Here is a 23712-nt window from a genome sequence, read left to right as displayed (position 1 = left end):
TAAAATTAAAATAACCAACCGCAGTGTTTAATGTTTAAGATCAAAAATGGTATGAAATGGGAGATTATAAAACTATTTCATGGAACATGTTTCTACTTAAAAGCCTCCAAAATGAAACTCTCAGTCTGTTTCATAGCTTTGAGTTGTTATACTAACCTGTATAGCAGGATGTTTTGTTATGTTTCTCCTTATGTTTTGTGTTTCTACAAAAGATGGAGGCGTAATTGTTTATGTTATGGCTAGTTTCTCACCCCTTCTGTTACTACCAAAACAGCATGTTGCTGAGTCAGTAGGAAAACATCATTGATATCGATCAAGCATATTGCTGATGGAAATATTTCCATTCCCCGTTACAACAAACAAAGAAAAAGAACAAAGTCCTGTGTACGTAAAGTTTACAGTCATGAACAAAAGTGACATGTATCTAATGTCAAAACCACAGGCTAGCAGTCTGTGCCATGCAAATGTTAAATGCAATAACGTATTTGATATATCAAACACTGCAGTGATGGTGTTTCACTTTCTTACATCATACCCCTCGTCTCACACACAAGTTTATCCAATATTCTGACAACATACATGCTTATTGAAGGAGGAGAGAAGCAGAGGTTAAGCTAGTATCAGACTGGTGAACTACACAGGTAGAGGAATCACAGAGACACCAGTGTGGAGACAAGGGCTGTATCCCAATTCAGGGTCTGCAGCCTTAAAGTACGCAGCCTTAACGGTCCACAAGGGCCGCGTACTCAAAGACCGCTAAGGCCGGAAGTACGAGGCTTGTGAAATGGGACGGTCTAGCCTCCGTCGCGCTGCCCAGGTTGCATGGCAACCATGATACTAACAGCTGGAAACTTTTCAGCATTGTTTGACAGAAATTAAGGAGAAAATCTTTTGTTCATTTGTTTGTTTGTTTCTACATGAGCTTTGATCATTCTCTGTAAGATTAAGCTCAGCTATTGAACGGCGTATATTTTAAAGTAAAGGCTTTAAAACCAAGTTAGCGCAAACGTCACTAATGTCACATAACTTTGCCGACATGTGTCCAACAGGAATGTTTTAATGTTCTTCGTTATTAAACATTTGCACATAAATAAGTGACATAATATTCAGTACTTATTTAAAGTTTACTCTTCGGGCGCCCCTCATCCGCCGTTTTTTTTTTTTTCGGCAAAATTATCCACACCCACCGCCGCGCTATGCATTCTGGGATATGTTGGGCCACGAAGTCTACACCGCCACATCCTTAAAATTCAGGGAAATGAAGGACGCATTTGAGGGCCGCTTTTCGAGCAGCCTTCAAATTGGGACAGCCTTCGTCGCGTCGCTGTGACGTAATCGGCCTTAAAATGCGGCCTTTAAGGCTGCAGACCCTGAATTGGGATACAGCCAGAGGCATGCACAAATACCCAGATAAGACATCTACCTCCATTTTTACCACTTAGTTCTGTCCTGCCACCCAGTGGTGTGGGCATGCTACTAAATATCAACCTACTGCATTTAAAAAAAAAAAAAAGGCACTATGAAAAATGTAATGATAGTATTAAAGGCATCTGCAGGGCTGAATATAAAAGATATGAATAATATTCTATTCTATTCTGTTGAACTACCAAATATATAGAAGGCTTTCACTTTAACAAAACAGAGGATACTTGCACATCCTTGCAAATCACTCTAAACTTCATATCACACATAAGTGCTCTTTCATGTATAGATACAAGCGTTAATATGCTAATATTTATTACATGCTTTGCTTGAAATAGAGTATTTTAAAATTGCAGTATTTCTGCTTTTACTGGAGACAAGGATCAAAATGTTTTCTTTACCATTGGCAGGAAGTGCACTTCCTCTGTGAGTCTGACATTTAACCAGTTTTTGGAATACGTTGCAGTAGAAAAAATGGGTTGGACTTTGCATTTAATTCCTGCACATCCTAAACCCAGAAATCTCATTTATCATTTTTATCATCTTTTTATATACTTGAACCTAACTTGAGTTGGCTTTTTTCTTTGTAAATTCAAAGGAGAGAAACAGCAGAATGGCTTCTATTATCCTGATGATATTTTCCATTTTCATTTCTTCACCAATAAGTGGAATGAATGCCTGTGATTGTGTTGGCATAAAGTAATTGTTTGACTGGCTTAGCCATGGGGAGAAAGGGATAAGCAGTGATTATTAGTAGGCTGATTGTCCACCTCTAGCATCTGGTTCTGGAATTTGTCCTTGATCATTTGATTTCAGGATAATGAATGAAAAAAAAACACCAACCACACAGAAAACCTGACTTGTTGACTAACTATAATGTACCAGCAGAAGAAAACCAGCAGAAGAAAATCACCACTTTGTTCTCTTATCTCATATTTCCTCTTTTCTGTCCCTGGCAACTAATTTGACCAAAAACCACATTTCCTCCATCTTTCTCTCTGCCATTCCTCATATCAACACATAACAGCAACAGTCCACAATTAATGCAGTTAAGCTTTACATGAGTTATGTTTGACATGATTGATATTTTGGGGTTGTGAGGATGCCTGCACAGCCACACAGCCCTCCCTTTCTGGTGAAAATGATATGTCAGGAAAACCTTGAGGGAATTTCTTCAGACTGGGCACAAATGTCCACTTGAATTTGACTGTGAAGTGATTTGATTTTGATTCTTACTGTGAACTCATAATGAAAAAGAGTTCTTGTAAAGAAAACCGACATGAAATCTTTTAAGTTCATGTGTTATTATGAAAATATTCATCCACGTCATGCAAAATTCTTTGATTTTTCTGTATGTGTGTATAAATATTGTTGTTGTTGTTGAATTTATTAGACCAGCGGTCCCCAACCTTTTTTGCACCACGGACCGGTTTATGCCTGACAATATTTTCACGGACCGGCCTTTAAGGTGTCGCGGATAAATACAACAAAATAAAACTAGTACCGGTACTGAAAAAAAGAAGATTTATTCATAACACACGTGAAAAGACCCAGGAAAACAGAGTTAACGATAAAAATGATAACAAAATAATGCTGAAAACCGATAAAAACCCTGAAAACCATACATTTCACACCTGAGCCTCAACTCTCGCAGCCCGGTACCAAACGACTCACAGACCGATACCGGTCCGAGGCCCGGGGGTTGGGGACTGCTGTATTAGACCACCTGTCCTTAAAACAAGGAAACAGAGTTATCTTAGAAACCTGTGAAAAACTTTTACAATGAAAAAAATGTTTTAATTGCTAAATTTGCTGAAGTGAAATTAATTAAAAGTAAGATGCACCTATTACACAATGACTGTAATTTGACATCTTTATGTGTTTTACTACTGTACTTTTTCTGCTTTTCGTAAACCAGTACATTGGAAAATGACAACAATAATTATATTTTAGCATTAAAAATTTAATTTCTAAGACCTTCAAAGTATTATTTAATTTAACTTGTTCAGTGTTTTGGAGCAACTGTGACCACATAATTTCTATATATTCTGATTCTGATGGATTTTGATTCTGATTAACCATTACAGAAACATAAAAAATATTTTGGAAACACAGGAAATGTATCATCATGGCTATGATCCTACCTGTCTGGGAGATCTCAGACTGTTAGTTGTAATGTTAGTTGTAATGTCGGCTTTCAGCACCGACTTGCCATCGGGTGAGAAAGCCGACATCTCACAGATTCTGATGCGTTGGGTCGGTGCTTTGTGTTTACGTCTTTTTGCAGGATCCGTTTACCTACTATCATTTCCTGTTTTAGCTGTTTGGTGGTTGTTGGAATAGTTTTGTGAGCTTTAACCATCTTCTGCTTTGCATTTGTGTGGGAGCCCTGTCAAGAACACCTGTCCATTATGCTAGCAAGGTCCAAGCATTCTTTTTTTTTTTTTTTATTCATAACCCTACTTTGGGAGCCACTGCTTTAACCATTGGATACTGTGCTGACTTGCCTAAACTACAAGCTTGTCTATCTGAAATTAGGGGCTGGTTATCTGATAATTTCCTGCTTCTTAATGCTGATTAGACAGATTTGATGGTCACAATTCAGTAGTTGTCCCAAAACATCACCTTCAAAATTGATGACTATGTCATAAATTGCAGCGACAAGGTAATAAACACGGGCATGTGGTTTGACCCGATGCACTCTTCGAGTCTCACGTAAAAGAGATAATAAGGACTGCCTTTTATCACCTAAAGAACATAGCTAAAATCAGACAGGTTTTATCACTTGACACTGCAGAGGTTCTTGTGCATTGCTGTTATGATCCAGCTCAAAAGCCGCAACATAAATAAGGAGACAAACACCAGAATTTAGGTGAGAAGAGGTTTTATCTTAAAATGCATAGCAAGTTTGCTAAAATAGCTGGTACTACCAAGGCAAGGGCTAGTGAGCCTCCCTGAAAGCCTGCTTCAGGTATGCTTTTATAGACACCTGACTAGGTGTGGTCAATTGGCACCAGCTGAACACACTGAGGAGATTAGGGGCTGCAGAGGGGCATAACAATGCATTTGTGTCTTCACGCATTGATTATTGTAGTGCTCTGCTTTCTGGGTAACCGAAGAAAAGTTTTAGAGGTTTACAGATGGTACAAAATGCAGCTTCTTGCATTTTAACCAAAACTGGGAAATTTGAGCACATTACCTCAGTACTGAAATCTCTTCATTGCTTGCCTTGCAGTATTTAAGGTCCTGTTGCTCACCTATAAGGCTTCAAATGGTTTGGCACCTTCATATCTCTCGGACCTTTTGCACCTCTATGTTCCACCCCCTGCTCTCCAATCTCAGGATACTGGCCTTCTAAAAGTTCCTAAAACCAGAAAAAAGACTACTGGGGAGCGTGATTTTTCTTTCTGTGCCCCATTTTTGTGGAACAACCTCGATGAAGATATTAGGCCACAGGTTTAGCTTTGTAAACCTCCACAGGTTTACAAAGCTAAACCTGTGGCCTCAGTTAAAGAACTATTTGTTCACCCTATCCTATGTGTCTTAATTCTATGCCTAAAGTTTTTACTGGTTCTTATTGCAATTCCCTTTTGTTTTATCAGTTTTTAAACTGTATTGTTTTTTCTGTATTCTTTTTATTTATTTATCTTTTTTATCTTCAAATAGCTGTTCAGCACTTTGTTTGAAAGCGCTTTATAAATGAAGTTATTGTTATCGTTATTAATGTGGGCCCACTGTGTTGTACTTAAAATAGTAAAGCTGCGCTAATTACATTACAGTACAGTTATTTTTTTTTTAGTATTAGTTAAGTATCGAATGATCAAATGTATTGTTACAGTGGTCCCCTGTAGGGACAGCGAATTATCACCCGAGAGAGTGTTTTAGGATAAGAATGTGTGTTTGAGTGGGGGTTTTTAGAATCAGAATATCTTCATTGTCATTGTACAATGAAGTAAGTTTTTATTTATTTCTGAATGACTGTTTTACCTCTTTTTTTTAAATGTTTCTTTTGTAATTATATTTAAACTTTTCTTTCTTGACACCGCAGGGACTGCACTTAATTTCGTTGAACTTGTTACAATGACAATAAAGATATTCTGATTCAGATTAATGGTCCTGTTATCAGTATGCTACACCGCATGCTATAGTTGTGATAAGCATTGTTCTAGATGATCAATAATTTAGCAAAAAAGAAAAAACATGTAGAGAAAAAGCACTCTGGAACAAAATTCATAGAGAGTAAAAGAAAAGCTCTGATATTCTCCATGTACCAATAAACAATTTGATAAGTCTGTGTTTACAAGTGGCCAAAAAATATCCACACGGGGGCAGTGCAAAACATCTGAGTAAAGAGCAAGGTGCAATATCCATGTTTACATTTGCAAACTTTTTTATTCATAGGAAAATCAAGGATCATTATCAAGTAACATATTGTCACTTTGCTTCTTTCTAGAGTTGATAAGACCTTTTCCAGGACCAGAAGTTTATGGTAAGTCCCCTCCTTATGAAAAGCAAAGAAAATTTAGTTTCACACTTCACTGGTCCCACGCACTCCACTTCACAATGTTGCATTTACAGCACCTTAGGAGACTAAGGCTTTACGACTCTCTTCCCATTCAGCACGGCCAACCAAAAATGTTAATGCATATGAAGCATCAGTTGTCTCAGTAGAGAATTAAACATGAATAGATCTGTTCTGTATGCAGTAGTTTTTCATGGCCAACACAATTATGCTGCAGCAATAAAAATTTGAATGTAAAAGATACATGAGAAAAAAAAAACACAAACTTACCTTTATCCACTTTAATAATTTCAGAATATTAAAGTGATGATCTCAGTAAAAGATGGTAATGGCTAATAAGGCTGCTTTCCTCTCTAGAAAAAATGTCAAAAGTCACAGATATGCTTGTAATTTTATTGTCACTGGAAAACTCTGTTTGCTCTGATGACTCTGGACATCTGCATATGATCAAAGAGGAGCTTGTAATGTTCCATACTTGGCAGGTAGTCTCACAGCATGTACAGGGAATGTGCGGCTGGAAATACAGGGGCAAGAACAGATGGAAGGAGACAGGAAGCATAAGAATGTGTGTAATACCAGCTGGCCATGTAGAGCACACGCCTCTGAGATCTCAGCCATCGCGAGTTCTCAGAACAATTAATAATACCACTTTTACACAAGTGTATCTTTCCAGGTTTCTCTACTGGATTGAGATTCATTTATGTTTATATGCAAGTTCATATGTAAATGTTTTACAGTTCCATAAAACATTAAACCAAGGAAACAAAGGTCAGTATCACAAACTGTTTACTATAAAATAATCATTTACATGTTTACAATATCATTTGTTTTTTGTAATTAGGCTAAATACTATTTAGATTTTCTTCATGTGTATGTGGCACATGAAAATAGCATTTTTATTTTTATTTTCTTTGTTTTTTCTTCAGGGGGAATATGCAAAAAAAATGCCTTGGTTTGTTTTTGCAGATCAAATAGGCCTTAGAATTAGACAGAAATTGAGTCATAATGAGTATGGAAAGGACAATAGATGAAATACTGAAAGGAGGAAATTGAAGGTGCATGGATAATTCAAGCTCATTGGAGGAGAATACACCCTCGCACACCCGCTGAATCTCATTATGAGGATTTCAATTTCTCTTGGTTGCAAACAGGTCTGAAGCAGATGCTAATGGTGCCTCGGGGCAGGGCTATGCAGGTACTAGTTATCCACAGCACTGCTTTGTGATTGTAATCACTGAGTCATTATGCCAATTGTGTATTCCATCAGTCTCAGGCTGCATTTAGATTAGAAAGTGGGGGGGGAAAGCAAGATATCAGCAAGATATTTACTATCAAATTATTTGGGGCACAAAGAGGGATTTCTTGAGGAGTTTATTTGTCTATTACATCACAATGAACACCGGTGTACCACAAGGCTGTGTGATGAGCCCTTTCCTCTACTCCCTCTTCACCCACGACTGCAGACCTGCTGATGGTTCCAACACCATCATTAAGTTTGCAGATGACACCACGGTGATTGGCCTCATCAGTGACAACGATGAGGCCGCCTACAGGGAGGAGGTGGATCGTCTGGCTGAGTGGTGCGACACAAACAACCTGCTGCTCAACACCGAGAAGACCAAGGAGCTCATCGTGGACTACAGGAGGAATGCTGACCCACATCCACCCATCCACATTAAGGGGACGGCTGTGGAGCGTGTGAGCAGCTTCAAGTTCCTGGGAGTCCACATCTCCGAGGATCTCACCTGGACGACCAACTGCTCCAAGCTGGTCAAGAAGGCTCACCAGCGCCTCTTCTTCTTGAGGACTCTGAGGAAGAACCACCTGTCCTCAGACATCCTGGTGAACTTCTATCGTTGCACCATCGAGAGCATCCTGACCAACTGTATAACAGTCTGGCACGGGAACTGCTCTGCCTCGGACCGGAAGGCGTTGCAGAGGGTCGTGAAAACTGCCCAGCGCATCGCCGGAGCACCACTTCCTGCCATAAAGGACATCTACAGGAAGCGGTGTCTGAAAAGGGCTGGGAAAATCATCAGAGACCCCAGTCACCCATCACATGGACTCTTCACCCTCCTGCCCTCTGGGAGGCGCTACAGGAGCCTCCGGACTAAGACCACCAGGTACCGGAACAGCTTCTTCCCCACAGCTGTCAGACTCCTGAACTCTGCCTCCTGACATCTGACCCACGTTAACACATGGACTGAACATACACACACCCACAATGGACAACTGTACCCTCAAACACACAATAATAACATGGACTGAACCACCACTCACAACCACTAGCACTTTATATAGATACTGTAGAAATTATCCACATATCTAATTTATCTTAACTGCACTACTGTATAGCTCTGTAAATAATCATTCTGTACATACGATAATTTTTAACCCTACAACTGTTTACAACTTGCATAGTTCCCATTTCTGTATAACTGTATATCTCAGATTTCTGTAAAGTTATTTATTTCATATTCTGTATAGTTTTTCATATTTATATCCTGTTCATAGCCTGTACATAGCTTGTACTCACTACAGCCTGTACATACCTATAGTTATAGAATATTCACAACATACTTCATACCGTGTACATTATAACATACCATAATAGACCCATTTCTGTAATATACTTACATATCTATATTATTGCTAATATATATTGTAATATATCTATATCACTAAAGCATTTCTGGATGGATGCAAACTGCATTTCGTTGCCCTGTACCTGTGCATGTGCAATGACAATAAAGTTGAATTCTATTCTATTCTACATTTTGTTCTAACAGCTCTGCATACTTGGAAAAATCTGAACAACCACCTAAAAGTTTGCAGTCACTGAGGAAATTATACATTTTGATCAGTTAAATCAGTTAAAAAACGTAATGCAAGTGCAAGGCTTACTTATTAAAGGCTTAATACAGTTTAATTCATTTGCAGCGCAGCATTTTAGATCTTCAGTATTCTGGGTTGAATTTATTTTTGTAATCTGCAGAAATTAGTTTTAGATTAGAAAGTATGTCTGTGAAGGTTCTCAGTCATCCAGGTCATCGTAGTCAAAGGAGCTTGCAAAGAAAAGCGTCTGGACTTCTTTAAGTTACTTGAAGACGTTTCACCTCTCATCCGAGAAGTTTCTTCAGTTCTAAGGTCAAATGGTGGAGAGTCCTTTTAATAATTTTGTCCTTTTCAAAGTCTTGAAGGCAAGCTATAACTTTCTTTTTGTAGCTGCTTGTGGGGTCTCGCTTTAAGGCTTCGTAGGTATTGTTGTCACTGAGGAGAGTAGTGATCTTTGTATGGTAATCTGTAGTGTTTAGGACCACGGTGCATCTTCCCTTATCAGCTGGTAAAACAGTGATGTTGTGGTCTTTGCTCAGGGAAGCGACGGCCTTCTTTTCCTGTATTGTGAGGTTGGATGGAGGGACTTTGGCACTGGAGAGCGTGGCTGAGACTTTCATCCTGATTTGCTCTGCTTCTGTCTGTGATAATTTATTAATCCGTATGGCAGATTCTGTGGCTGTGATGAGGTCCACTATGGGCAACTGTTGTGGAGAAATGGCAAACTTTGAAAAGGACAAAATTATTGACCGCCTTACATATCACCGCCTTTACCCAGGGGATGCCATACCCTGCATCTACGGACTTCCTAAAATCCACAAGGAAGCTGTCCCACTCAGACCCATAGTCAGTAGCATAAACTCAGCCACTTATAACATTGCTAAACACCTTGCTACCATCCTTGCTCCTCTTGTGGGGAACACCCCACACCACATCAAGAACTCCACCGACTTCACTGACAAGGTCCAGAAACTTACCCTGGATCGAGATGAAACCACGGTGTCCTTTGATGTAGTCTCTCTCTTCACTTGCATACCCACCACGGAGGCCATGGAGACTGTCAGAAAACGACTACAAGAAGACAGCTCCTTGGAGGACAGGACCAACTTCACACCCGATCAGATTTGCACACTGTTGGACCTCTGCCTCACCACTACATATTTCAAATACAACGAAGGCTTTTACAGACAAAAACATGGCTGTGCCATGGGCTCCCCCGTGTCACCTATTGTAGCCAACCTTTACATGGAGGAAGTGGAAAGGAAGGCTCTTGGCTCTTTCAAAGGAAGAGTACCCAGCCACTGGTACAGATATGTGGACGACACCTGGGTCAAAATCAAGACACAAGAAGTGGAATCCTTCACTGCGCACATTAACGCTGTGGATAAAAACATCAAGTTCACCAGGGAAGACACAAAGGACAACTGTTTGCCTTTCCTGGACTGCGCTGTGCACATTGAAGAGAACGGCAAACTCAACATCGAAGTTTACCGGAAGCCCACACACACGGACCAGTACCTCCTCTTTGACTCCCATCACCCTTTGGAACACAAACTTGGAGTAATTAGGACCCTACACCACCGGGCAGAACATGTTCCCTCTAAGCGTGAAGGAAAAAAGAAGGAACACACACATGTAAAGGAAGCACTCAAAACGTGCGGCTATCCTAAATGGGCGTTCTTAAAGTCAGCAAAGAGGCACAGAAAAGAAGACCAGACACCAGCGAGGGAGGATAAGAAGGACAGACGCAACAACATTGTCATCCCCTATGTAGCCGGTGTATCAGAAAAACTTAGGAGAGTTTTCTCCAAGCATGACATCCCGGTGCATTTCAGACCCAGCAACACGCTCAGACAAAAACTGGTTCACCCGAAAGACAAAACGCCAAAACACAGACTTAACAATGTGGTGTATGCTGTACAGTGCAGCGAGGAATGCCCAGACCTCTACATTGGAGAGACCAAACAGCCACTTCACAAGCGCATGGCACAACACAGAAGAGCCACCTCCACAGGACAAGACTCAGCAGTCCATCTGCATCTTAAGGATAAAGGACACTCTTTCGAGGATGCCAATGTTCACATTTTGGACAGAGAGGACAGATGGTTTGAAAGAGGAGTGAAAGAAGCCATCTATGTCCACTGTGAGTGACCATCTTTGAACAGAGGCGGGGGTTTACGACACCAACTCTCTGCCATCTATAATCCAGTTTTGAGATCCCTTCCCAGACGCCTTAACGCCCACTCACATCCTGGGCCATCTGACCTCAGGAATTCGCATGATAAGGTGGGGCCAGGTTTCACAATGAACACACCCGAAACTCTGGCTGATTGGGACCCACACCCAGTTTCACACCTTGGCTCAGGCGATTAGAGGACCATCAGGGGGTCCTTTTGTCCCTCTGTGGGGGGATACTCCCACTAGGTTTATATCTGGGACTCTCCACCATTTGACCTTAGAACTGAAGAAGCTTCTCGGATGAGAGGTGAAACGTCTTCAAGTAACTTAAAGAAGTCCAGACGCTTTTCTTTGCAAGCTCCTTTGACAGATTAGAAAGTAGTTTGAGCAATTTGGATTGTTTTGATAGGAAACACACATTTAACTTGCTAACACAGTAGGTCAATAGGGTTAATATCCTGTAGCAGATAACCAGCTGGCTACATCTTGTCTGAATAGCGCTTACATAGTCTGGAACGGCTTTTGTCATGCTGTTGCAAAATGGAAAGATCAACTTAGATCCTGTTTATTCTGCATAAATGTCCCACTTTACCATCATTAAGCAGCCTCGGGCCATCACGTTTTTATTTTATCTTCCACGTTTAGCATCGTTTTTTTAATTCAGAGTTCTTTGCTTTGATCTAAAGGCCCACTATCAGTTTCACTGATGGAATATTGTTGTTTGGATTGTATTGCAGCGGTCCCCAACCTTTTTTGCACCACGGATAGGTTTAATGTCAGACAATATTTTCACAGACTGGCCTTTCAGGTGTCGCAGATAAATACAACAAAATAAAATGATATGACCAAGAGAAAAACGGTGGCATTATGTAAATATAATAATAAATGCGAATTTACTGTGTAATTGTGTAACGTTATTAGCAGCGTCCTCCTGAAATGCACCAACAACATTGAGAATAACATCCTCCTCTCTGTGCCTTAATGTTCTCTGGTCGCTATGGTAACGTGTAAACATTTCTTTCAAAATAAGACGCACAACTACAAAACAAATATAAAGTACATGAAGATATATAGAAAATTTATTCATAACACATGGGAAAAGACTCAGGGAAACCGAGTTAAGGATAAAAACCCCAAAAAACATAAATTTCACACCCGAGTCGCAACTCTCGCGGCCTGGTACCAAACGACTCACGGACCGGTCCGTGGCCCGGGGGTTGGGGACCGCTGTTGTATTGTATCTAAAATAAGCATGACCGTTGTTTGCCTTGTTTAATTGTGAATGTTTTTTTTTTCTTTCGAATGATCAATCATGTTTAAACTGACACACCTGGAACAGGTAACACAATGTGTCAATCAGAAATGGTAAATGGCCTATATTTGTATAGCGCTTTACTAGTACCTAAGGACCCCAAAGCACTTTACACATCACACACATTCACACACTGGTGATGGCAAGCTACATTGTAGCCACAGCCACCCTGGGGCGCACTGACAGAGGCGAGGCTGCTGGACACAGGCGCCACCGGGCCCTCTGTCCACCACCAGTAGGCAACGGGTGAAGTGTCTTGCCCAAGGACACAACGACCAAGACTGTCCAAGCCGGGGCTCAAACTGGCAACCTTCCGATTACAAGGTGAACTCCGAACACTCGAAAACAGTGGTGATGGCCAATGAGGCTTAGCCTCTGTATGCTCACAGTTATTCCATTAACCTTACGGAGGTTAATGCAATAGCCTCATATTTGACTCCATTAATCATTAATTATCATATTCAACATTCCCAATCAATTTAATTTATTTTTATTAAAACTAAATCTGTTTTTCAATACATGCATATTTCCAAACTTTTGCTTGTTAGTGTGTGACTAATTGCATCTCTCCACCTCTGTTACCTAACCTGTCCCACAGCTATTGTAAGAGGCACAGGACCATGTCGGGAAGATTTACGATATGAGCTCCAAGTGTGTGTCATTAAAACTGGGTTTCTTGGATTCCCTGCCATGTGCCACTGCCTCAAATCCATCACATTATTCTCAACCAGCCAGGAGTACTGTCGGTGTGAGTGAGTGTGACGGTGGACAAACACGCAGCGTCCGCACTTTTCTGTCACTCTTAACGAGCACCAGTATCTCCGTCACCTTACTCTAGAATGCACTTTCAGCTCGTGTTGAGCCCTGAATCACTTGGACAAAGAGGTTCACTTTGTGAAAAGTGAGAAAACACTTATGTTACTGCTAAACTGCTCACAGCACAGTTCCCAATTAAACACTCATTAACTTGATTGCTCTGAATAATGGTGGTGCTTATCTTCCTCAGTCTAAAGATTCTGTTGTGCTGCAATAAGCAGGCCAGAATAAATGCCATGGCATTTCTGCAAGAAATTGTCAATCTGAAAGTGGCCATATTTTCATTCTTAACAACTCCACTAATGAGGGAAAGCACTGGAATAATGCTGGAGTGATGTATGCAGACTGTGATACTGAAGATACACTGGAAAAATAGTACTTCTTTTATACTGCATCTATATTTGTCATTATAAATTAAAATCACTACTAGTTAACTCATTTGGTACAGGACACACCTGAAGGGGCTTTTATTTTGGGATAGTGGGATATATTTATATTGTGTGTGTGCACAGCTGTTGCCTTGTAGCCATCTAATCTGAACAGTACAACTGCTATGAGCCTAATCAAGCCTTTGACTGACACTAGGAGATGAGTGGTAATGAAGTGCTCTTCAGTGTTAAAAGATGAAAAAGAGTGAGGCGAAGAGGCCTCTAATTGGGTATCCGTGCCACTTCAGATTGCTGTTAATGGCCAGTATTCATCCTAATATGGTGGTCAGTGTCATGGGGAGAAAGAAAACAGGAAGAGAGAGCGTGTAGCCAATTGCAGCTCAGCGACTGTCAGATGGAAAAACAAACTTGTTGAACCTTTTATATTTTCCACATTGGAACTCCTGTCAGGAGTCATACACCTAAAAGCATAAATGCAACACAAAGAAGCTATAAAAAGAACTTTCCTAATATTGTGTCATACCCTTTATTTCTTCTTGTATTGCCTTGGTATCCCACAGATGTTTATTTGGATTCAAATATAACGGGTGAAAAGGCAACTGCATCAAAATGAGTTCATTTTCGTACTCAATGAATTGGACAGTCCTGTATCTGTTGGTACAGAGTTTAACTCACCAGGTTATTCTAGGGCAAGTTCATATCGTACCATCAAACATTTACGACCTCCTACAGTATTTATATATATAATATGAAGTGCACAAGGTTATTTGTTCTCTTGCGTTCCTTATTTGCTCTAAATTATGCTAGTGCACTCTGAAAGCTCATTGGTTGTCTCCTAGCACCAATTCGACCAGATCATCACTTGACTTGAATATCAGTTGCTCTGCGTAGCTGGTGTCACTCTCCTCTGACCTTTGTTCCCTTCATCTTGAGCTTCAGCACTCTGCCCCATTCATACTATTGCCTGTCTTGTTTTTCGCCCTATAGAGGGTCAGTTCTGCCCAAAGGCTACTCTTATATGTCAAGTAAGTGATCAGCTCTTTCTACATTGAACCCAATCATCTCAGTAAAAAAGAACAAAAAGAAAAAACTATCGGTGCTTCTACTGTAATTTAACAATTCCTTATTTTTCTGACACCATGAACTTATAATATTAACTTTGGAGAGTGCTTCTACCAGCATAGCATAACACAAGCCTCATGCAGGTTTGCACAAGTCTAATGTAACAAAACTGAAGTTGTGTTCACAGTCTGTGTGCACTTAGTTTTATTTACAGTGGTTTGTTGATTACCTATACTTACCTCATCTTTACCTGTACTGTCAATTAGGATTTTCCAGTTATGGAAAAAGAGATTATTAAAGGATGCCTCGAAGATAGAAAATAAATGTAAAATTCAATTTAAATGTTTCGAGCTTAAAACAGGAAGAAAAAAAAATCACACTCCAAAACAGCCTCTCCAAATATGCTTTTGTTTTATAAGAACCTCTTATCTTATTATTCATATCTTGCATAATACAATTAGTATGACTAATGTTAATTATCTCTAGAGGCTTTCAGTGAGAACAGAACAAAATCCTTTCACAACCTTTTTTGTATCATTTTGAGTGGTGACACAGCACTTGTTTAGACAGTTTTTGTTTTTTTTACAGAAATCAGACAGCTCTATTTTATCATGGGTCAAAAGAAGTGGTATTGACTTTTGTTTTTGTTTGTTTATGGGCTGACTATGTGTCATTTTGACTGGTATCCAAACCAAAAAAGAGACCTCTCCTGCAACCCTGTGTGTCTATTCCAAAGTAAGTTCACAGATAAAATCATTACAATCATTACAACTCAGTGTGTTTGGAATCTGGTCAACTTATTGAGGTTGTTCTGAGGCCAGAGTCAGAAAGCAGCAGTGCGATGGTGATAGTACCAGATGGGGGTTGCCTTATTTATTATATTTAGTACGCCTCTTCAGTTAATTAGATACTAGCATGCAGCTGTGGATGGTAAATGATGACTTTGTATGTTAGGATCTTTTTAAAGTACTGCCCACCTGCTCACCATTCAAATAATTTTCTTGTAGCACAGAAGAGAATAAAATAGTTTTTGTTAGACTGAAGGCTCGCACAAAGGACCGGGTAAACTGGGTAAAGCTTCTCAAGGAGATTACAATAATAAATGTTTAGAGTTGAGCGTAATATCTACTCTTTAAATCTCTTATAACATTACAAAAACATCTTGTTCACGTTCTTCCCTGTTGTCTCAATATAAAGACATTTTTATTTAATTAATTGAAAAGCTTGAGCTTATTGAGGGGGTAATGGTGCCTGATGTTGTAGTCATTTCGAATTATCAGAAGGTCAACTCCATGTAATCAAGCTCTATTACATCTCACATCAGGAGACGCATCAATTAGCCCCCGCATATATCTCTGTGAGCAGGATGAAAGAAAGAAAAGCCGAATGACGATGATGACGATGGAGGAAATTATGCATCATACCAACAGTATAACTGTTTGACTAGTGTATGCATCGATGGTTTGCTTTGTGACAGTTATGCGCATTGTTTCTAAATGACACTATCAAATCAGTCCTCACACTTATCCAATGACGTATATGCAATTAGTGTCACATATTTCTAAGCTAATTTCCAAATCCCAGGTTGTCACTGGAGATGAAGCGTGGCACTTCCTTTTGTCTGTAAAATGGGGAAGACAATGTCGTTTGGTGATGAGATTTCTAGAATGACTCATAATCACTTGATGTCGTCAGTAGTGATAATTGGTTTCAGCTTTTTTTTTTTTTTTCATCTTCCGTACTTTTATTATGCATGTAAATTTAACAACTTCTAATTATCATGTGCTACCTTGATTTTGTGTGCCTGAATCACCATTTTATCATGTGGTACATCAGTTTCCTTCATATTCTTCCTTTTCACATAATATCCTTTAAGTATCATTTCCTTCTCTTTTTGAAGTTAACTATGTTGTTTAGTTTTTGATTTTTTTGTGCCCTTTTGTGCCACAGGGAAAAGCCAATAAAATCCCAATAGCTCTAATCACCCAATTAGTCACAGAGACACTCAGAAACTTAGGAGTGCTGTTTGTTTCAATCCACTTATGATTCTGTTCCTTCCTGATTAGGGCCCTGAAAGTGTAAGGTTTTGATTTTAAAACTTTATTTGTAGTTGTGTAAGTTTACAATCTTACTAGGTACACTTTATTAGGTACACCTTGCTAAAATTGAGCCCCTCTTGCCTTCAGCACTGCCTTAATTCTTTGCATCATAGAATCAAAGAAAGAGCTTGAAGCAAGCCTCAGAGATTCTGGACCATATTGATGTGATAGAATCATGCAGTTGTTGCACATTTGTTGGCTGCTTAACCATGATGTGAACCTCGCCTTAGCCACATGCCAAAGTTTTGAGATCTGGTTACTGTGGATAATGTTTCAATACAGTTACCTCAATGTTTGAAAAAACAGTTTGATGCAATTTGAGCTTTGTGACATGGTGTGTAGAGCAGGGCGATATGACCAAAGATATTTATCACGATATACATTTGAAAATTTGCGATAACGATATAACTGATGATATAATTGACACTAGACAAAATACTTTACAACTCCACAACTTTATTAGTGCAAAAAAAAAACCATCAATGTATTTTCACTTAAATAAGCAGCTGTTTTTTATGTGTATTAAAGTTATGTTAAAATTTAACAGTGCAAATGCAAATTCCTTGCTGACAGCTTAACCAAAAGGCATTTCCAGTGGAAATTGGCCGACATATCCTCAGCATAACCATGTTTAATATCCACAAAAATTAAAAAGAGGTTATACACACACAATACGGTAATATTATGTTGAAGCACAGTACGTATCACTCCGCGAGGCGCCTGCCTACGATAGCCGTAATGCTCCGACAATCCATCAAGCGGTGCGGCTTCGTAGCTTAGCAAAGTCGTACTAAAACATTTGACAGATTTTCGAGCGCCGTGTACGACATAAAATCGTTTCGAGGTCAGTAAACACAAACAGAATTCATACATAAGGCACACGGGATTATAAGGAGCACTGTCGATTTTCAGAAAAATCAAAGGATTGATTTTAAGTGTGCCGTATTTTCCAAAAAACACGGTAATAACGACGGCCCGCTAGCATGCTCTACCAAAAATAGTGCTTTGTTGTGTATCTGACGGACGAAAGCTAAACCAGTTCCACACCACTGAAGTTGCAGCATTTTTACAAACCAATTCTGGTTCATCTGTTTCATTTAACGATCCGCTTTCGCTCTTCTCATTCTCCGTCACCGGCACGCTTTTTCCTCCATGTGCGTATGAAAAAACACTGCGCATGCGCGTTTTACCCATATTCTATCGCGATATTTCATTTTCTTATCATTGCCCGACATTATACCGGTAAACGGTATGATATGGCCCAGCCCTAATGGTGTGTTACTGTATTCTGCTGGAAGTACCCATCAGACAATGGTGTTGTCATAATACTCAGGTCAGTCCCAGCATTTAAACAATGGTCAGTAAGAGGCCCAAAGTGTCCCAAGACTCATCAGATCAAGCAACCTTTTTCCAGTCTCTTTTATCGAGTTTTGGTGAATCCATGTGGACTGCAGCCTCAGTTTCCTGTTCTTAGCTGACAGGAGTGCCACCCAGTGTGTATAAGCTACAGGAGGCCTCTGCTGCTCTAACCCATTTGCTTCAAGATTCAGCATGATGTGCATTCAGAACTCCTCTTTTGCATATCTTGGTTGTAACGAGTTATTTGAATTACTTTTGCCTCCCTAAAGCAGTCTGGCCATTCTGCCCTAAACTCTGACATCAGCGAGGCATTTTCACCCATAGAACTGCTGCTAACTGATTATTTTTTGGAAATGAGACAAGGTTGCTTGGAACCTTGTCTCAGTCGGTAGTTGCAGAAGTTCTCAAGCTAGCACAACAACAATGGCAAAATTCAAATTCACTTAAATCATCTTTCTTCCCCATTCCGATGGTCAGTTTGAACTTCTGCAAGTCCTCTTCCCTATATCTGCATGCCTAAGTGCATGCAATGAGTGTCATGCGCATTAATAAGTAGTTTAATATGTGTAGCTAAAACATGTAAGTGTAATTAAATGTTAAAAAAGAAAAAAGGCTGATGGTGTTAAACTAATTAAACATTTTTCTTTTTTCATTTTGTCCAGATAATCACTTGGTTTTCAGGTTAAAGAAACTAAATGAAACATCCTGCATTGATGACTTATTTTGCTGTTGGGGTTACATCGGGGAACATCCACTTAGGATATGGGTTTTGTTGCTAACATCTGTATTCATTGCTTTCCACATGTGATCCAAACATCCCTGACACATTTAAAAAGGAAGTATTAATGGGTCATTGGTAAAAGCTCTTTGCAAACTTGTGATAAGTTGCAGGTAGAGGAAAATAGATGAATAAACACATCAAAATCAAAATCACTGTCAAAAATCATAGAGGAAATAGAAGAAAATACTAACATGAGCCATACATGGCTATGGTATTATTTAGGGACAAATTACAATATTTTAAAACCACTTTTGCCTAAACTGAACGTAAAAGTTAAATTTTGTGGATATACAAATTCATTTAAATCTAAAGTCCTTCATAAAATTCAGAAAAACAGAGACTTACAGTATTGTAAGCTGTGGATGAGCATTAATCTGTCAACCATATGGTATCTGCCGCACCATGGTCATGTGATTTCACACTCAGTTTGAGTCCAGATTATGACTGCCAAAATCAATAGAGGTGGGCACACAATATCTAAGTAATTATGGGAGCCAGTGGGGTTCTGGGAGTGCTGACAACACTGTTATTGTGAAAGGACTGCTTCCTTTTCCAACCTTACAAAGAAAAAAAAGTTCAAAGCCACGTCCTGCACCCTAATGCTACTAATGATAATTATGTGATACTATTCAATTCATTTTTATCTATATGGCACCAAATCACAACAACAGTCACCTCAAGGTGCTTTATATTCAAAATACTGAGAAAAGCCTAATAATCAGACGACTCCAAATAAGCAAGCACTTGGCAACAGTGGGGAGGAAAACCCCCTTTTTAACAGGAAGAAATTTCCAACAGAACCAGGCTCAGGGAGGGATGGCCATCTGCTGTCATTGTGATGTAAGGGGAGGGAGAAAAGACACACTGTGGAAGAGAGCTAGAAATCAATAATAATGTTTTAATGAAAGTGGTGTATAAACACATAGAGAGAGAATAGAGGCGAGTGAAGAAGAAGTGCATCATGGGAAACACCTAGCAGCCTAGGCCTATTGCATTCTAAGTAAGGAAAGGAAACGTTTTCAGCCTAATCTCAAAAGCATCAATGGTGTCTGTCCCTGAATCCAAACTAGGAGCTGGTTCCACAGCAGAAGAGGGGCGTGAAAGCTGACGGCTCTGCCTCATACATTATATTTGTGCTGGTTACAGAGCTCCTAAACCACTGGTAGAACTGAGATCAGTCTTAAGACATCAGAAACTATGTTTGATTTTTGAACTTTCAAAGCCACAATTCATCAGAAGGTACTGTTAAAAATATTTTAGCTATACTCAATTGGTCAGTAAAGTTTGTACATGACAGGTGCTGGAGAATTCAAAACTGCAGGCTGATGGAGGGAGGATAGCTCCAAATAACACTGACGTGGCTGCATAACATTGTAAGGGAGGAAGTCAAGTATGTCTTATTGTCTGCTAGTATATATGTTATGTCAAAAGGGAAAAAAAATCTCCTTTTAATTAAAACGTTAGTAGTGTTGCTTTAAATGCTGAATACTCTGTGCAGTGTGTGGTGTGTAAATGTTAAATTTAGTCAGGCTGCCTCAGGAGGGCACTGAGTGCAGACACAGAGTCACAGTGAGAAATACATAGAGGGGAACTGGAAAAAAAAAGAGTCAGCATGAACCACATATAGTTGCTCCCATAATTGCAAATTGTATGGTTAACTTAACACTGCTGAATTCCCATAAACTAACTCTGAGGGTCAGAAAAAAGTAGTCATAATGTGTATAGTCAACCTGCTTCTAGCCTGACTTCCATTTGTTGTGCCCCATGTAAGCATAGATCCTCTTTCATCTCCAGCTCCACCCTGCTGGCAGCACAGAGGCTTTCACAGGCAGAAAGGTGTTGATTGTACTTAACCTGCATGCTTCATGCTGCCTCTCTGCTCTACCTGTTGGGGCTCAACTATGTCTTGGTGATTCCTGCAAACCCTGGGGAATCTTTCCTTGGTGGCTGGTAGCACAGCTTTATCTGCTACAAGACCAAAATGTGGGTTATCTAGTGTAACAGTATCTCCTGGGCAGTAAATGAAAACTGTGTTTTTGTGTTCATTTCATTGTTTCACCCTGGCTTGTGTAAGTGTGTATGTGCTACCCGGAACATTATATTCTCATGGGTGTGGTAGGTGTGAACTAGCATCAAAAGCCTTGAGTCACATCCTCTTGCAGCTTTTGTAATACTTGCAGCCTGGCTTATATTTCATATAGAAAATATGTAAGCAGTTAGACAGTGATGTTTTCTAAAAGTAGAGCCTTCTTTATTTCTCTTTAAAATAGTCGATCATTTATCAGACCTTCCTAACTGCTGTATGTGTGGGATAGTCTTGTATAAATAGCACTGAGTGTTAGAAAGCTGAGTCACAAACCCCCCCTCCCAAAAAAATGTCTGTGACTCATTTTGAATAATAACTTATTTTCTAAAATCTGAAAGCACGAACACTTCTCTTCTACTATTCTATATTTGGTGCGGAGAGGTGGACATGAGAAGCTGGGAAATTATATGAAATCTAGTGAATGCCTTTTATAGAAGTTTTTGTGACTGTGTGCGGTAGCCATAGTGTTGTCCTTTACTGTCTTATAGACAGGAGGAAAGTACAGGATGAGGGCAGGAGGACACAAGGAAAGGAAAAACCTGAAAACTAGACCACTAGGGGAGGGGAAAAGTCAGTTCTGTTATGTTGTTTATGTTTAGGTTGTATTGATAATAAGCGTCATAGTTTAATAAAGATTGACTCTTACTTCACCACTCTATATTAGCATTTTGAGTATAATTAATTTCCAAAAGAGACAAATACACTTTGGTCAGAAGAAGACTTGGTGTATTTGGTTCTATGACCTTGCTTTGGGACATGGAGAACAGGAACAAGACTCCAGCATAGAACAAAACAGATTAAGTCCGACACAATATGGAAGGTGGAGTTCGTTTGGTCTTGGGTTACAGCATGACGTGCAGAGAGCAGCAGCTGTTGTCAAGCTTAAGCAGTTTTTACCTATGTAGGTCTATGTGAAGTTTGCCAATAAGGCATAAAGAATGGTAGCAAGTGAGGCAGCAGCTGATGTGGTTTGGCATTAAGCTGAGTTGCTGTCAGCTGATATACTGGGATTGCAGACTGAGCTTGACTCTGTGGTCAGCCCAGTAATGTGCTCAATTTAAAGATGATTTTGAAAGCTTTTATTCAGAAAATTCCCACAGATGTTGTGATAGTGTAAACCTCGCTTTGGCAATAACAAAAAGAGGACATTGTGACAGTCCGAATTAGAGTAAAATTTCATCATTGTAGAGGGGAGTGTTACTGCCAGTCACAAAAAAAAATTCTGAATGAACTCTGATGAAATGTTTATTTCCAGTATTGTGTCTTTCGTCCCTCATTGATAGAGGTTTTGTAATCCTGAAAGGTCAATGAATGATTTGAGTATGAAAATTCGCCAATATATATCATATACTATATATACTATACCCTGTGAAATACATAGATAGAAAATAACTCAAGTCGTTCAAACATCCGTGTGAGATTTTGTACCTTGATTTGTAACATGTCTCTAGCTTCCTAACAAAAAGGAAAATGTGATTACTCAGTAATGCATTAGCCAACAGTGCCTGTGCTTATTCCTCTGTGGGCTGAGCCAGTGATTTTCTCCATTATGTGTGAGTCTGCTTCAAAATCTGCAACATTGGAGAGCTTTTCAGCTAACTGCCTGCCACTGTTGTGTCAAATGGACAATGGAATGGTTAGGCTAATTTGTGCAGCAGGGGTTTTATGATGTTGAAACAAGCTGTCAGAGTGAGGCAGATAATAGGACAGAGAGATCTGATATTGTGGTTCAGATTAGGTAATGTCCCTTTTCTTTATAAAAAAAAAAAATAGAAGCTTGCTTTCAAGCCAACATCCGACTGCAGCATTTAGTCATTTTGAATTAATAGAATCTGTTATTAACAAGCAATGGGGAAAATGCAAAGCAAAGTAACACTCAAAACTTGGATGGACATGTCTTGATCATAGATTATCAGAAAAAGTGGGAGGAAGGCGGAAAAACAAAGGGGATACTTTGCAGGGAGGGAGAGTAAGAAACAGCGAGAAGAGAGCGTTTGTGCTTGCCTCGGAATAAAACCAGACAGGAAAACGCTGGCATGCATGTGAGGAATGGGAAGCGAGGGAGAGAGCAAAGCAGGGAGGGCAGGATGGAGAGAGAGGATAAGGGAGGGCTGCTCTCAGCATCATCTGACAGGAGAGAGGCTGATCTCCGACAGCAGGTGTTGGAGGATAGAGAGTGAGTCAGACAAACGGAGAGAGCGATACATAGAGGAACACCAAGTTGTTGAGGAGAGATTGAGCTGCAAGTGAGCCAGTACTACGGGCGGGTAAGCATGGAAAGAGATGTTGGAGCACACTGGCTCTGTTAGGATGAACTGCTGAAAGATAGATGAATTGAGCCAAACTCAACCCAAGATAGACAGATGAAAGAAAGCGAATGACAGAATAGAAACAGCTAAAGAACAGTCTTACTCTTGTGTAGGTGTTTCCATCTGATCCTGATCTGCATTGATCTCTTTATCAAATGCCACTTTGAATGCTGAACTTTCTCTCTCGCTCTCTTTATCTCCTTCCCTCTTTCTCTCTAGTCCACCCAGGAAGTGGCTGACTGGCATCTCGAGTAAATGACTCTGCTTTCATTGTGCATTAGCTGCTGTACTTGATTAGATTAGTTGCTCTCTACTAAGTGGACCTGCAAAGCTTAGGGGTTTATGTGTACTTGTCTCTTTGAGGCTGCGCGTGTGTGCATGTGGGTGTGTGTGTCATTCAGTTTCTGCATGTCCATGTCTGTGTTGTTGTTGGTAAAAGGAAGGATGCAGCCAAGCAGGACATTACTCTTAAAGCTAAAACGTGATCCTGATATTATTTTTGTTCAGTATTTATGAATCTCCGAAGCCCGAGCCAAGAGCAA

At 39.8% G+C, this 23712-nt stretch overlaps 1 protein-coding gene across 12 annotated transcripts in view; it reads left to right on the top strand.

Moving 5' to 3' along the window:
• The window catches only part of rap1gapb (RAP1 GTPase activating protein b), an 85642-nt gene that overhangs the window by 21446 nt on the left and 40484 nt on the right, over positions 1-23712 (top strand). For 8 of the 12 annotated variants that reach the window (XM_084929258.1, XM_084929252.1, XM_084929253.1 and 5 more), the window contains exon 2: positions 5876-5911. The exons of 1 other annotated variant lie outside the window; for it this stretch is intronic. Coding sequence is in view for 7 of the 11 variants with exons in the window: in XM_084929252.1 (XP_084785378.1) it covers positions 5876-5911 (36 nt within the window). In the remaining 4 variants the exon portion in view is untranslated. Of the gene's footprint in view, positions 1-5875; positions 5912-22943; positions 23129-23389; positions 23422-23712 lie in introns of those variants that run through there. 3 more of the 12 variants (XM_084929255.1, XM_084929254.1, XM_084929257.1) reach the window with 3 other exon arrangements.

Source organism: Perissodus microlepis, chromosome 5 (assembly GCF_051167445.1).
Source record: "Perissodus microlepis isolate ML-2025 ecotype Zambia chromosome 5, ASM5116744v1, whole genome shotgun sequence".
Taxonomy (NCBI): domain Eukaryota; kingdom Metazoa; phylum Chordata; class Actinopteri; order Cichliformes; family Cichlidae; genus Perissodus; species Perissodus microlepis.
This window is presented reverse-complemented; position numbering and strand designations above follow the sequence as displayed.